Here is a 14966-nt window from a genome sequence, read left to right as displayed (position 1 = left end):
GAATAATGAAGGGATGAGAGGGAAGCCAGAAGCAGAGCAATAGGACTAGCTCAAGAGCTCAGAAGTTGGTTAACCAACAGAAAAATGAAGAAGAGCAGAAAGATGAAGTACGAAACCTTCTGGGATTAGGTCTCATTGACCTGCAGAGAGTACATCAATATATATGAAGAAAAACATCAGAGCAGGGCAGTTAGCAACTCATTTTGTTTCTATTTATTCAGCTAAAATGCTTATGTAAGGGAAATAAATTAGGAAAGCAAGTCCCAGACTAATCATCTGGTAAACATTTTATAATATGGAAAAATTCAAAGGCTAAACATTCATAGTATATTCAGATATAGGTAATTTTTATTTAAAAGTTGTATGCCTAGTATATCCAGTAAGAAATACTAGATGAAAGAGTTTTACGGTAATAGGATTTTAAAAGTCAAGAGTGGGTTCAGAAATCACAAGCCACAGTTAGGACAGGATAAGGAGCAATGATACAACGCCGACTGTGTACCACCATATCAGGAGTTCCTGTGCAGCACTGAACAGCAAAGGCAGGAACCCCATGACTGGGGAGAAAGGAACTACTGACTCCCACGTGAAGGCCACATCCTCTTCAGCTAAATGAACTGTGACCCTCCACTGGAAAAGGGGAAGTATGGAGAAAGGAGCAGAGAAGGGAAGAAAAACAACTTCTAAAAACGGAGATTAAACTAAACTCAGAGAATCACACACCCAGTGGGCCTGCGTTCTGGATAACATCAAACCTCTTTACGTTTCCATATGTTCAGGAACGAGACAAAGGTCGTTATGTCCTGGAACGTTCACCTCCCTAAAATTCAACCATAAGATGTCATCAAGTTATCACAGGGGAAATCTGGACTCCCTAAATGCTTAGGAAAAGTTAAATACATTATGTAACTCAACTTAAAAATATACTGATGCCAAGTTGTAGAGCTGAATAACCAAGGCTGAATTTCCTCTATAAAGCATTTGAGTGTTAAAATTACAGGTAAAATAAAAGATTGTTAGTCTCTCAAGCCTCCTGTGGTTTAGACTGACTGGAATATTTCACATGTGATACATATATGGTGCCCCCCACAGCACCTAACACAGTGATGCACATGCACAGAAAACCGTCAGTGCTATAAAGAATTTAAAATGCATGTATTCAGCACTTAATGTATTCAACAACACATTAAAAGGATCATACACCTTGATCAAGTGGGATTAATCCCAGGGATGCAAGGATGGTTCGATATCCACAAATCAATCGATGTGATACGCCACATTACCAAGATGAACAACAAAAATTATATGATCATCTGCACAGAGGCAGAAAAAGCTTCTGACAAAGTTCAACATCCATTTACGGTAAAAACTCTCAACAAAGTGGTTATAGAGAGAACACACCTCAATATGATAAAGGCCATATATGATAAGCCCACAACTAACAGCATACTCAATGGTTAAAGCATTTCCTCTAAGATCAGAAACAAGACAAAATTGTCTACTCTCACCATTTTTATTCAACATAGTATTGGAAGTCTTAGTCACAGCAATCAGACAAGAAAAATAAATAAAAGGCAACCAAATTGGAAAGGAAGAAGTAACACTGTCACTGCAGATAACATGATACTTTACACAGAAAATCCTCAAGACACTACCAAAAACTACTATAGCTAATCAACGAATCTGGTAAAGTTGGAGGACACAAAATTAATGTATAGAAATCTGTTGCATTTCTATACACTAAAAATGAGCTATAAGAAAGAGAAATTAAGAAGATAATTCCATTTACGATCGCATCAAAAAGAATAAAATAGGAATAAATCTAACTAAGGAAGTAAAAGACTTCTTCTCAGAAAACTTTAAGACACTGATGAAAGAAACTGAAGATGACACGAACATGCAAAGATATACCTTGGTCATGGACTAGAAGAATTAATATTATTAAAATGATCACACTACCCAAGGCAATCTACAAATTCACTTCAATTCCTAACAAAATACCAACGGCATTTTTTACAGAATTGGAAAAAATAACTGTAAAATTTGTATGGAAACACAAAAGACCCCAAACACCCAAAACAATCTTGAGAAAGAAGAACAAAGCTGGAGGTATCATGCTCCCTGATTTCAAACTACACTATAAAGCTACTGTCATCAAAACAGTATGGTACTGGTACAAAAAGAGACACATAGATCAAAGGAACAGAACAGAGAGCCCAGAAATGAACCCACACTTATATGGGCAATTAATCTATGACAAAGGAGCCAAGAATATACAATGGGAAAAAAGACAGCCTCTTCAATAAATGATTTTGGGAAAAGTGGACAGCTACATGCAAAAGAATCAAACTGGAGCAGAAGCAAGAAGAACTACAATCCTGCACCCTGTGGAACAAAAACCACATTCACAGAAAGACAGACAAGATGAAAAGGCAGAGGGCTATATACCAGATGAAGGAACAAGATAAAACCCCAGAAAAACAACTAAATGAAGTGGAGAGAGGGAACCTTCCAGAAAAAGAATTCAGAATAATGATAGTGATGATCCAGGACCTCGGAAAAAGAATGGAGGCAAAGATCGAGAAGATGCAATAAATGTTTAACAAAGACCTAGAAGAATTAAAGAACAAACAAACAGAGATGAACAATACAATAACTGAAATGAAAACTACACTAGAAGGAATCAATAGCAGAAAAACTGAGGCAGAAGAATGGATAAGTGACCTGCAAGACAGAATGGTAGAATCCACTGCTGCAGAACAGACTAAAGAAAAAAGAATGAAAAGAAATGAAGACAGACTAAGAGAACTCTGGGACAACATTAAACACAACAACATTCGCATTATAGGGGTCCCAGAAGGAGAACAGAGAGAGAAAGGACCCGAGAAAATACCTGAAGAGATTATAGTCGAAAACTTCCCTAACATGGGAAAAATAGCCACCCAAGTCCAGGAAGTGCAGCGAGTCCCATGCAGGATAAACCCAAGGAGAAACACGCTGAGACACATAGTAATCAAGTGGGCAAAAATTAAAGAAAAATTATTGAAAGCAGAAAGGGAAAAAAGACAAATAATATACAAGGGAACTCCCATAAGGTTAACAGCTGATTTCTCAGCAGAAACTCTACAAGCCACAAGGGAGTGTCATGATATACTTAAAGTGATGAAAGGGAAGAACCTACAACCAAGATTACTCTAACAGGCAAGGATCTCGTTCAGATTCGATGGAGAAATCAAAAGCTTTACAGACAAGCTAAATCTAAGAGAATTCAGCACCACCAAACCAGCTCCACAACAAATGCTAAAGGAACTTCTCTAAGTGGGAAACACAAGAGGAGAAAACAACCTACAAAAACAAACCCAAAACAATTAAGAAAATGGTCATAGGAACATACATATCGATAATTACCTTAAACATGAGTGGATTAAATGCTCCAACCAAAAGACACAGGCTTTCTGAATGGATACAAAAACAAGACCCAGCTATATGCTGTCTACAAGAGACCCACTTCAGACCTAGGGACACATATAGACTGAAAGTGAGGGGATGAAAAGAGATATTTGACACAAATGGAAATCAAAAGAAAGCTGGAGTAGCAATACTCATATAAGATAAAATGGACTTTAAAATAAAGAATGTTACAAGAGACAAGGAGGGACACTACATAATGATCAAGGGATCAATCCAAGAAGAAGATATAACCATTATAAATATATGTGCACCCAACAAAGGAGCACCTCGATACATAAGGCAACTGCTAACACCTATAAAAGAGGAAATCGACAGTAACACAATAATAGTGAGGGACTTTAACACCTCACTTACACCAATGGACAGATCATCCAAAATGAAAATAAATAAGTAAACAGAAGCTTTAAATGACACAACAGACCAGATAGATTTAATTGATATTTATAGGACATTCCATCCAAAAACAGCAGATTACACTTTCTTCTCAAGTGCACACAGAATATTCTCCAGGATAGATCACATCTTGGGTCACAAATCAAGCCTCAGTAAATTTAAGAAAATTGGAATCATATCAAGCACCTTTCTGGACCACAACGCTATGAGATTAGGAATGAATTACAGGGAAAAAAACGTAAAAAACACAAAGACATGGAGGCTAAACAATACGTTACTAACTGAACAAGAAATGACTGAGGAAATCAAAAAATACCTAGAGACAAATGACAATGAAAACACGATCCAAAACCTGTGGGATGCAGCAAAAGCAGTTCTAAGAGGGAAGTTTATAGCTATACAAGCCTACCTCAAGAAACAAGAAAAATCTCAAGTAAACAATCTAACATTACACCTAATGCAACTAGAGAAAGAATAACAAACAAAACCCAAAGTTAGCAGAAGGAAAGAAATCATAAAGATCAGAGCAGAAATAAATGAAATAGAAACAAAGAAAACAATAGCAAAGTTCAATAAAACTAAAAGCTCGTTCTTTGAGAAAATAAACAAAATTGATAAACCATTAGCCAGAATCATCAAGAAAAAGAGGGAGAGGACTCAAACCAATAAAATTAGAAATGAAATAGGAGAAGTTACAACAGACACCACAGAAATACAAAGCATCCTAAGAGACTACTACAAGCAACTCTATGCCAATAAAATGGACAACCTGGAAGAAATGGACAAATTCTTAGAAAGGTATAACCTTCCAAGACTGAACCAGGAAGAAACAGAAAATATGAACAGACCAATCACAAGTAATGAAATTGAGACTGTGATTAAAAATTTTCCAACAGGGCTTCCCTGGTACAGTGGTTGAGAGTCCACCTGCCAATGCAGGGGATGCGGAATCGTGCCCCGGTTCAGGAATATCCCACATGCCGCGGAGCGGCTAGGCCCGTGAGCCATGGCCACTGAGCCTGCACATCTGGAGCCTGTGCTCCGCAACGGGAGAGGCCACAACAGTGAGAGGTCTGTGTACCAAAAAAAAAAAAAAAATCTTCCAACAAACAAAAGTCCAGGACCAGATGGCTTCACAGGTGAATTCTATAGAACATTTAGAGAAGAGCTAACACCCATCCTTCTCAAACTCTTCCAAAAAGTTTCAGAGGAAGGAACACTCCCACACTCATTCAATGAGGCCACCATCACCCTGATATCAAAACCAGACAAAGATACTACAAAAAAAAGAAAATTACAGACCAATATCACTGATGAATATAGATGCAAAAATCCTCAACAAAATACTAGCAAACAGAATCCAACAACACATTAAAAGGATCATACACCACGATCAAGTGGGAATTATCCCAGGGATGCAAGGATTCTTCAATATATGCAAATCAATCAATGTGATACACCATATTAACAAACTGAAGAATAAAAACCACATGATCATCTCAGTAGATGAAGAAAAAGGTTCTGACAAAATTCAACACCTATTTATGACAAAAACTCTCCAGAAAGTGTACCTCAACATAATAAAGGCCATATATGACAAACCCACAGCAAACATCATTCTCAATGGTGAAAAACTGAAAGCATTTTCTCTAAGATCAGGAACGAGACAAGGATGTCCACTCTCACCACTATTATTCAACATAGTTTTGGAAGTCCTAGCCACAGCAATCAGAGAAGAAAAAGAAATAAAAGGAATACAAATTGGAAAAGAAGAAGTAAAACTGTCACTGTTTGCAGATGACATGACCCTATACATAGAGAATCCTAAGGATGCCACCAGAAAACTACTAGAGCTAATCAATGAATTTGGTAAAGTTGCAGGATACAAAATTAATGCACAGAAATCTCTTGCATTCCTATACACTAATGATGAAAAATCTGAAAGAGAAATTAAGGAAACACTCTCATTTACCATTGCAACAAAAAGCATAAAATACCTAGGAATAAACCTACCTAGGGAGACAAAAGACCTGTATGAAGAAAACTATAAGACACTGATGAAAGAAATTAAAGATGATACCAGCAGATGGAGAGATACACCATGTTCTTGGATTGGAAGAATCAATATTGTGAAAATGACTATACTACCCAAAGCAATCTACAGATTCAATGCAATCCCTATCAAGTCACCAATGGCATTTTTTATGGAACTAGAACAAATCATCTTAAAATTTGTATGGAGACACAAAAGACCCCGAATAGCCAAAGCAGTCTTGAGGGGAAAAAACGGAGCTGGAGGAATCAGACTCCTTGACTTCAGACTATACTACAAAGCTACAGTAATCAAGACAATATGGTACTGGCACAAAAACAGAAATGTAGATCAATGGAACAAGATAGAAAGCTCAGAGATAAACCCATGCACCTATGGTCAACTAATCTATGACAAAGGAGGCAAAGATATACAATGGAGAAAAGACAGTATCTTCAATAAGTGGTGCTGGGAAAACTGGACAGCTACATGTAAAAGAATGAAATTAAACTCAAAATGGATTCGAGACCTAAATGTAAGACCGGACACTATAAAACTCTTAGAGGAAAACATAGGAAGAACACTCTTTGACATAAATCACAGCAAGATCATTTTTGATCCACCTCCTAGAGTAATGGAAATAAAAACAAAAATAAACAAATGGGACCTAATGAAAGTTCAAAGCTTTTGCACAGCAAGCGAAACCATAAACAAGACGAAAAGACAACCCTCAGAATGGGAGAAAATAATTGCAAATGATTCAATGGACAAAGGATCAGTCTCCCAATTATATAAACAGCTCATGCTGCTCATTATTAAAGAAGCAAATAACTCAATCCAAAAATGGGCAGAAGACCTAAATACACATTTCTCCAAAGAAGACATACAGATGGCCAAGAGGTACATGAAAAGCTGCTCAACATCACTAATTATTAGAGAAATGCAAATCAAAACTACAATGAGGTATCCCCTCATACCAATTAGAATGGGCATCATCAGAAAATCTACAAATAACAAATGCTGGAGAAGATGTGGAGAAAAGGGAACCCTCTTGAACTGTTGGTGGGAATGTAAACTGATACAGCCACTATGGAGAACAGTATGGAGGTTCCTTAGAAAACTAAGAATAGAATTACCATATGATCCAGCAATCCCACTACTGGGTGTATACCCAGAGAAAACCATAATTCAAAAAGACATACGCACGATAATGTTCATTGCAGCACTATTTACAATAGCCAGGTCATGGAAGCAACCTAAATGCCCAATGACAGACGAATGGATAAAGAAGTTGTGGTATATATATATACAATGGAATATTACTCAGACATAAGAAGGAACGAAATTGAGTCATTTGTTGAGACGTAGATGGATCTAGAGACTGTCATACAGAGTGAAGTAAGTCAGAAAGAGAAAAACAAATATCATATATTAACGCATGTAGGTGGAACCTAGAAAAACGGTACAGATGAGCCAGTTTGCAGGGCAGAAGTTGAGACACAGATATAGAGAACAGACATATGGACACCAATGGGGGAAAACTGCATTGGGGTGGGGATGGTGGTGTGCTGAATTGGGCGATTGGGATTGACATGTATACACTGATGTGTATAAAATTGATGACTAATAAGAACCTGCAGTATAAAAAAACAAACAAAACAACAAATACTAAACTTTCATTGGGTTATTTGTATGGATATATGTTAATATAAATGTTTCAGACATTACATGAAATTTCTAAAAATCTTGTATGTTCTGGTATAATGTTATAATAATTCTAGTTATTACTTTAAAATGTATATCTCAGAAATAACTAAATTTCCTTGTCAATTGCATTATTATGAACTTTCATCAAATCTTTAACTGTGGTCATTTTTAAGTCTTTTGTCATTCACAGACAGTTCTGGGTGTACTCTGAGGCTTTTGCAAAAATGTTCCCATAAAAGGGTTTCATCTTCAAGGAATTCATGGAAAAGGCTGACAGGTACAGGTTTCTGGTAACTGACTATACTGCTGACCTGAATGAATAAGCATTTTCAGAACTCTAATGAAAAACTGATGAATTCATAAAAGTGCTAACAAAAGATCAAGATGAAGAAAAATTAATTACATGGGACTGAGTGAACTGATGAGGATGATTATAATTTTTGTGACTTTCTGTCTGAATTAAAAAAAAAAAATCCCACAAGGACTCAGAGGCAAAAAATATACAAATCAATTTTCACTGCAAAGTAAAGGAGCTGTTACAGTGGAGGATTACTGGACTGAATGTCAATATTATGACACAGTATGGGTGTGTTTCGTGCTTGGTAATTACATTCATTGTTGCTTTTGTTGTGGCCATCCATTTACAATGCTTGGTGTCAGTCTATCTCTTGTAAAAATAAAATGCAGCGTGTGTGTGTGTGTGTGTGTGTGTGTGTGTGAGAAAAAATAATTAATTTTTTAAAAAAAAGAATCACATTGGGACTACTTTCTCACACCATATACAAAAATAAATTCAAAACGGGTTAAAGACTTAAATGTAAGGCCTGAAACCATAAAACTTCTACAAGAAAACATGGGCAGTATGCTCTTTGGTTTTAATAGTATTTTTTTTTTTGGCTATGTCTCCTCAGGCAAGGGAAACAAATGCAAAAGTAAACAAATGGGACTATATCAAACTAAAAAGCTTTTGCACAGCAAAGGAAACTATCAACAAAACAAAAAGGCCACCTACTGAATGGGAGAAGATATTCGCAAATGATATAGCTGGTAAGGGGTTTATATCCAAAATATACAAAGAACTCACACAGCTAACATCAAAAAAACCAAACAGGGCTTCCCTGGTGGCACAGTGGTTGAGAGTCCACCTGCCGATGCAGGGGACATGGGTTCATGCCCCGGTCAGGGAGGATCCCACATGCCGCGGAGCGGCTAGGCCCGTGAGCCATGGCCGCTGAGCCTGCGCATCCGGAGCCTGTGCTCCACAATGGGAGAGGCCACAGCAGTGAGAGGCCCACGTACCGCAAAAAAATAAAAAAAAACAATCCAAATAAAAAATGGGCAGAGGATCTGAGGATCTGTTTTTCTAAAGAAGACATGCAGTTGGTGAACAAGCACATGAAAAGATGCTCAACATCACTAATGATCAGGGAAATACAAATCAAAACCACTATAGAGATAACACCTCACACCTGTCAGAATGGCTATTAACAAAAACACAACAAATGACAAGTATCGTCGATGATGTGCGGAAAAGGGAACCCTCATACACTATTGGTGGAAATATAAATTGGTGCAGCCACTATGGAAAACAGTATGGAGATTCCTCAAAAAATTACAAACAGAGCTATCATATGATCCAGCAATACCTCTCCTAGGTATTAGAAAACACTAATTAGAAAAGCTATACACACCCCTATGCAGCATTATTTACAACAGCCAAGAAATGGATGCAACCCAAGTACCCATCAATAGATGAATGAAGTTGTGGTATATGTATATAATGAAATATTACACAGCCATAAAAGAGAATGAAATCTTGCCATTTATGACAATATGGATGGACCCACAGGATACTATACTAAGTGAAATAAGTCAGACAGAGAAAGACAAATATGGTATGATTTCACTTTTATGTGGAATCTAAAGAACAAAACAAATGAACAAACTTAAAACAGAAACAGAGTTACTGATAGCAAAAAGATTACCAGAAGAGAGGGGACTGGGGGAGGAAGAAAGAAATAGGTGAGGGTGATTAAGAGGTACAACGAGTATGAAATATACAGTGTGGGAAATACAGTTAATAACTAAGTAATATCTTTGTGGCAACGTAACTAGACTTATTATGGTAATCATTTTGAAATGTATATAAAATATCAGTATGTTGTGTAACAGAAACTAACACAGTGTTTTAAATTATACTTCGAAAACAAATGAACATACAAACAAACTCACAAAAAAAGAGATCAGATTTGTAGTTACCAGAGGCAGGGGGTGGGGGGAGAGGGAACTGGATGAAGGCAGTCAAAAGGTACAATCTTCCAGTTATAAGGTAAATAAGTACTAGGGATGTAAGGTACAACATTATAAACATAATTAACACTGCTGTATGTCACATATGAAAGTTTCTAAGAAAGTAAATCCTAAGAGTTCTTATCACACACACAAAAAAATTTTTCCTATTTCTTAAATTCTGTACCTATATGAGATGATGGATGTTCACTAAACTTATTGTGATCATCATTTCGTGATGTACATAAGTCAAATCATTATGCTGTACACTGTAAACTTATACAATGCTGTATGTCAATTATATCTCAATAAAATTGGAAGAAAAAAAAGAATATAAAATACAAATGTTACTCCATATTACCACCACCCTTTTTTTGGAGGGGGAATGTTATGAGATGGATATAATTATTCTCTGGGGATTCCCTCTTGGACCTCCTCTTACCCGTTCCTGTAGAAGTTCCACAACCTGCTGGACACAGTCATTTACATCACAGGAGTCTGTTTTCAGCACCAATTCCGGGGCCTCTGGTTTTTCATATTCAGAATCAATCCCAGTGAAACCTATAAAAGGTAAAAGATAATAGAGGGAGTGGAAATTAAAACAGGTTTGTTTCCTCAGTGCAAGTCTCTGCTATGCTGAAGTTCATATTTATGCTGTCCCTTCTAAGTTACAGGGTTATAATATTGAAACTTCTTTCCTGGGAGAAGATTTCTAATTAAACTTTTGTTTCTTCTTTGAACACAAACAGTCGATCCTTCTTATTCGCAGTAGTTCTCTTCAATAAGTTGCCACACACACAAAATTAGTGAATGCTGAACCACTGCTTCTAGGAGAAACGTGGGTTTGGTTTCCTGTGGGCCTCTAGTTACCAAATTTTTGTCAACCAATTAATATATTTGTTTTATGAGTGTTTCTGTTTAAAGACACCTTATTTCATATATAGTGCTGATTCATTAACACCGAACTCATGGCCAACAGCACCAGAACTCATGTCTGAACAAAGCTAATCTAACACATGTATTTTCTCCACAAGGCAGGTCAGTCTTCCTGCACTTGGGAACACTGGACAGTACTTCAGCACTGTGCCAGGGGGGCCATTTTAAACAGCAAAATCCCCAACAAAAAGAAAAAAAAAAAAAGTAAAACACATGGCACTAAACAGGCCATCAAAAGGACACTTCTTGGGCTTCCCTGGTGGCACAGTGGTTGAGAGTCCGCCTGCCCATGCAGGGGACACGGGTTCGTGCCCCCGTCCGGGAAGATCCCACATGCCGCAGAGCGGCTGGGCCCGTGAGCCACGGCCGCTGAACCTGCGCGTCCGGAGCCTGTGCTCTGCAACGGGAGAGGCCACAACAGAGAGAGGCCCGCGTATCGCAAAAAAAAAAAAGGACACTTCTTTACAGTATGAGAGCTGAAACACAAAAGCCTTGTTCAACTTCAGCTGGGAATGTATATTCCGGGTGACTAAAATTTTGCTGCTCTGCGTGTGTCTACAAGTGACAGCCAAAGCACGGTGGGTATATGGATGTGGGGTAACAAATTTCAGTGAGTAGGCACATTTGCAAATCTGGAATCTTCCAATAATGAAGATTGATGATATTTCTATCACCCTTCCTTTTTTCTGTTAAGTAAATGCCTACAGTGCCTGTGAAGAAAACAGGAATGAGTACCAAGTAATCCAGAGCATCCAATTTCTCCACAGGAACACAGGATACAGTGCCGAAACCCTGGGCATAAATCCAAACTCGACAGGATTTCTTTCCCTCTCAGTGCAAAAACCAACGCCAAGTCAATCTGTCCATTATATTCACCAGGATTATCTACAGCCGAATTGAAGCTCTGCAGGGTCCTTCTGCCATCACACTAAGTGTTCAGGCAAGACAGATTAACTACTACTAGCTTAAGCAGAACATAAGTAAGGAATCCTGTTATATCACCAAAAATGTTCCACAATCAAATGTAACCAATTCAGATATGAACCACTATTTCCATTCTCCCTATCTGTACATGTGCTACCGTGTAACTGCCTAGAAGAGAAAGAACACACGATGTTAACCACAGAATGGGCTGGCTGAGCTGAAGATATGCTATTCCTGTCTTTCATATTATTCCATACCTAAGTCATTCGAGATCTGTCTGCCTTGGAATGCCAAGTCATTCTTGGGTTAGAATGGTCAACATGAACTTAAAATCATTACCAAAAAGCTTTAAAATAAACACTACAAGTCTATAGCCCATCTATTTCTTTTTTTTTTTTCTATTTCATCTTTTTAAGTATCACATGAAGTTCTGAACCCAAGAAGAAATTTTTGCATTACCAATATTCCCAACAGTATTAGTGGTGAGTCACAGTAAAATAGGTGGGGAAAAAACAAACTTGGTTAAAACACTAGTTCTTAAGTTCTGATTCTCAAATGTGGCTACACGCTGGAATCACTGGGTCCCACCCTTAAGAGATTCTGATTTCAATGGTCTGCGGTACAGCCTTGGCACTAGATTTTTTAAATCCCACCGGATAATGCTTATGTGCAGCAAAGCTTTGAGGATCACTGTGTTAGAAGACTTGGTTTAACATTTTAAAAGCCCAGGAAGTCTCTTCCTAGTTAATTTAGCCCATAAGTGATTACAGTAAATGCATACTGTGAGAAAAACGTTTATATTTCAGTAAATAATAACTACTTGAGCGTTACTCATGAAAATAATCCAGGTATTTAAGAGTAGCTGACACAGGCATATATTTACAGTTTAGTAAATGCCATATAAAGGCCTATAAAAGCCTGAAGTCTGCTGAATGTATGCAATCTCACCTGTCCCTGAAATGTTTACCATCAAGGCTCTGAAATAGCATTGGTAGGAAACTTTTTAAGCACCATTCTTACAATGAGTAAATGATTTTGAAAACTGTCCAGTCAGGAACTCTAGAACCATGGCAAACCTAAAATAAATAAACGTGTGTACACACAAGTATACATTAACCTAAGAACATTTTATCAATGTCTATTCAAAGGAGTTACGAAACACCTGGTAAACAAGTAAAACATAGAAAACTGAACTAATACAAGCACATTCCCAGAAACAGAATGCAAACTGTAAGTGACTCAAGGTATTTTGGATTCAGTCCTATTATTCATCTTTGCATCCCCAGCACCAGATATAAACCTTGCAAATAGAAAGCACTGATCAAAGTGTTGAACATCCAATTTCCACTCCACCTTCTAATCCATTCGAGAAGCATTTACTGTGTGTGTGTACCAAGTATTATGCTTTGGGCCACGCTCTGTGCTAAATTCTAAAAATACAAAAATGGTAAAGATGTTGTCCTGGCTCACAGGGTGCTTACTCCAGCTGAGCAAACAAATCTACCTCCCTCACCAATCCATCCTTGCAAAAACAACAAAAGCAACTACAGTTAAAATAAGTAGAAGATTCAGACTTCAGGATCCTGGACACACTGTTCTGCTTCTCTTTGCAGAAGTGCACACTGGCCGTCAACAGAGAGAGGGTGACCTAGAAATTAAATGGATAAACTGTTTTCCCTCCTGTTGTCATATATTATTCAGGTCAGGCAGCCTATTCTCACTGAGTCAAGAAAGTACAGGCTTAATGGGTGAAACTTGAGTCTCCATGATGGCAAGACTGGATACGAGCCCTGCCCAAGGAACCAGATTCACCACGGCCAGTGGAACTTGCCCCAGCTGCTAATGGGCTCCCAGGTCCAAACAGAAGAGCCCAGAATAACCAGCGTTTTCCTTCCTGTTCCACCTTTTCCTTTCTAGGGCCAGAAGCTGCAGCTAAAATCTACACTTCATAGAGCTCCTGGGAGCTCCTGGAGTCTGAGGCTATCACACTCCCTGCTGGGAAGGCAAACAAAAGTTAGGGGCATGAATGGATCCCAAACAATGCTGAACCTATGTGCCCTCTGTTACTGTTAATAATAATACCGGTAATAGACCAGGGCTAATGTCGAAGGATGTCTAAAAGATAAACAGAATGACTGGTATCAAGGGCGACAGCAGAACGGGTTCTAAATTCTCTTTCTATGTCCAAATTTTCATCATAGTTGAAACTCTGGGAGCAGACCATAAAATCGAAAATACAAGCTGTATGTACTTTGATAAAATCACAGATATGTTAATTTAATCTAATGCAACAATCATACAGAGAATGAATTTCAGACCATTCCAGGCACTATGATATAAATAAGAATGAGACATTTTCCTTGCTCTCAAGATGCTTATAATTCAGGCATTTTTCCCAGCAGCTATGGAATGTCCCACATCTTCACTGGAACAAAGAGAACAGAAGGGGCAGCAACTATCCAACTAATAGCCAATCTAATGCTAGGTACCTAATTATACCAAATAGGCTTCCCAAAGTCCCAATCCTCTAAAACTGCCTTGTGAGTAGGATTTCAACCTGATTGATGATACTGAGTGTACACAGTGCCAGGTACTACTGGGAGGCCTGAGAGATACAACAGTGTAACAAGACCTGCTTTCTCTTCTCAAGGAGCTCCAAGTTGTTCGAAAACTTCCATCTCCTAGAAAAGATTATCAGTCTCAGATATGGTAAGATGAAACATCTAAGGAAAGACAAACTGGGGAAAAAAATATTACTTACCTTTAATTTCTCCAGCCCGTGCTTTTTTGTAGAGTCCTTTGACATCCCTCTGTTCACAAACATGCAGGGGAGCATCAACAAACACTTCAAAAAAAGGTAAACTTGCACCCTCATGAATTTGCCTTGCATTGTTGCGATCCTTAGAAAAAAGGCACATACAGAAACGTAATAAAGAGTGCTCATATGAATCAAGGGTACTATATTAATGTCAAGGACAAGTAAAAGTGCTTTTCAGCTGTGTTAGTGGACAACAAAGTTTAATTTATATTTTGAAAATATAAACGGAAAAAGAATAAACCCAAGAAATTATTAGATTAACACACACATTCTTCATTAAGGATTTTTTTAAATTTATTTCTTTAACATCTTTATTGGAGTATAATTGCTTTACAATGGTGTGTTAGTTTCTGCTTTATAACAAAGTGAATCAGTTATACATATACATATGTTCCC

General features: G+C 37.7%; 1 protein-coding gene across 5 annotated transcripts in view; it reads right to left on the bottom strand.

Annotated features, from left to right (window-relative positions):
* Window positions 1-14966, bottom strand: part of PAPSS1 (3'-phosphoadenosine 5'-phosphosulfate synthase 1) — a 117014-nt gene that overhangs the window by 76779 nt on the left and 25269 nt on the right. For all 5 annotated transcript variants that reach the window (XR_016393221.1, XM_022567085.2, XM_089911594.1 and 2 more), the window contains 2 exons: window positions 14514-14652; window positions 10335-10453 (listed from right to left, as the gene is read on the bottom strand). Coding sequence is in view for 4 of the 5 variants with exons in the window: in XM_022567085.2 (XP_022422793.1) it covers window positions 10335-10453; window positions 14514-14652 (258 nt within the window). In the remaining variant the exon portion in view is untranslated. The remainder of the gene's footprint in view (window positions 1-10334; window positions 10454-14513; window positions 14653-14966) is intronic.

Source organism: Delphinapterus leucas, chromosome 5 (assembly GCF_059928025.1).
Source record: "Delphinapterus leucas isolate spDelLeu-1000000601 "Yukka" chromosome 5, BTC_Dleu_Yukka2, whole genome shotgun sequence".
NCBI classification, from domain to species: domain Eukaryota; kingdom Metazoa; phylum Chordata; class Mammalia; order Artiodactyla; family Monodontidae; genus Delphinapterus; species Delphinapterus leucas.
This window is presented reverse-complemented; position numbering and strand designations above follow the sequence as displayed.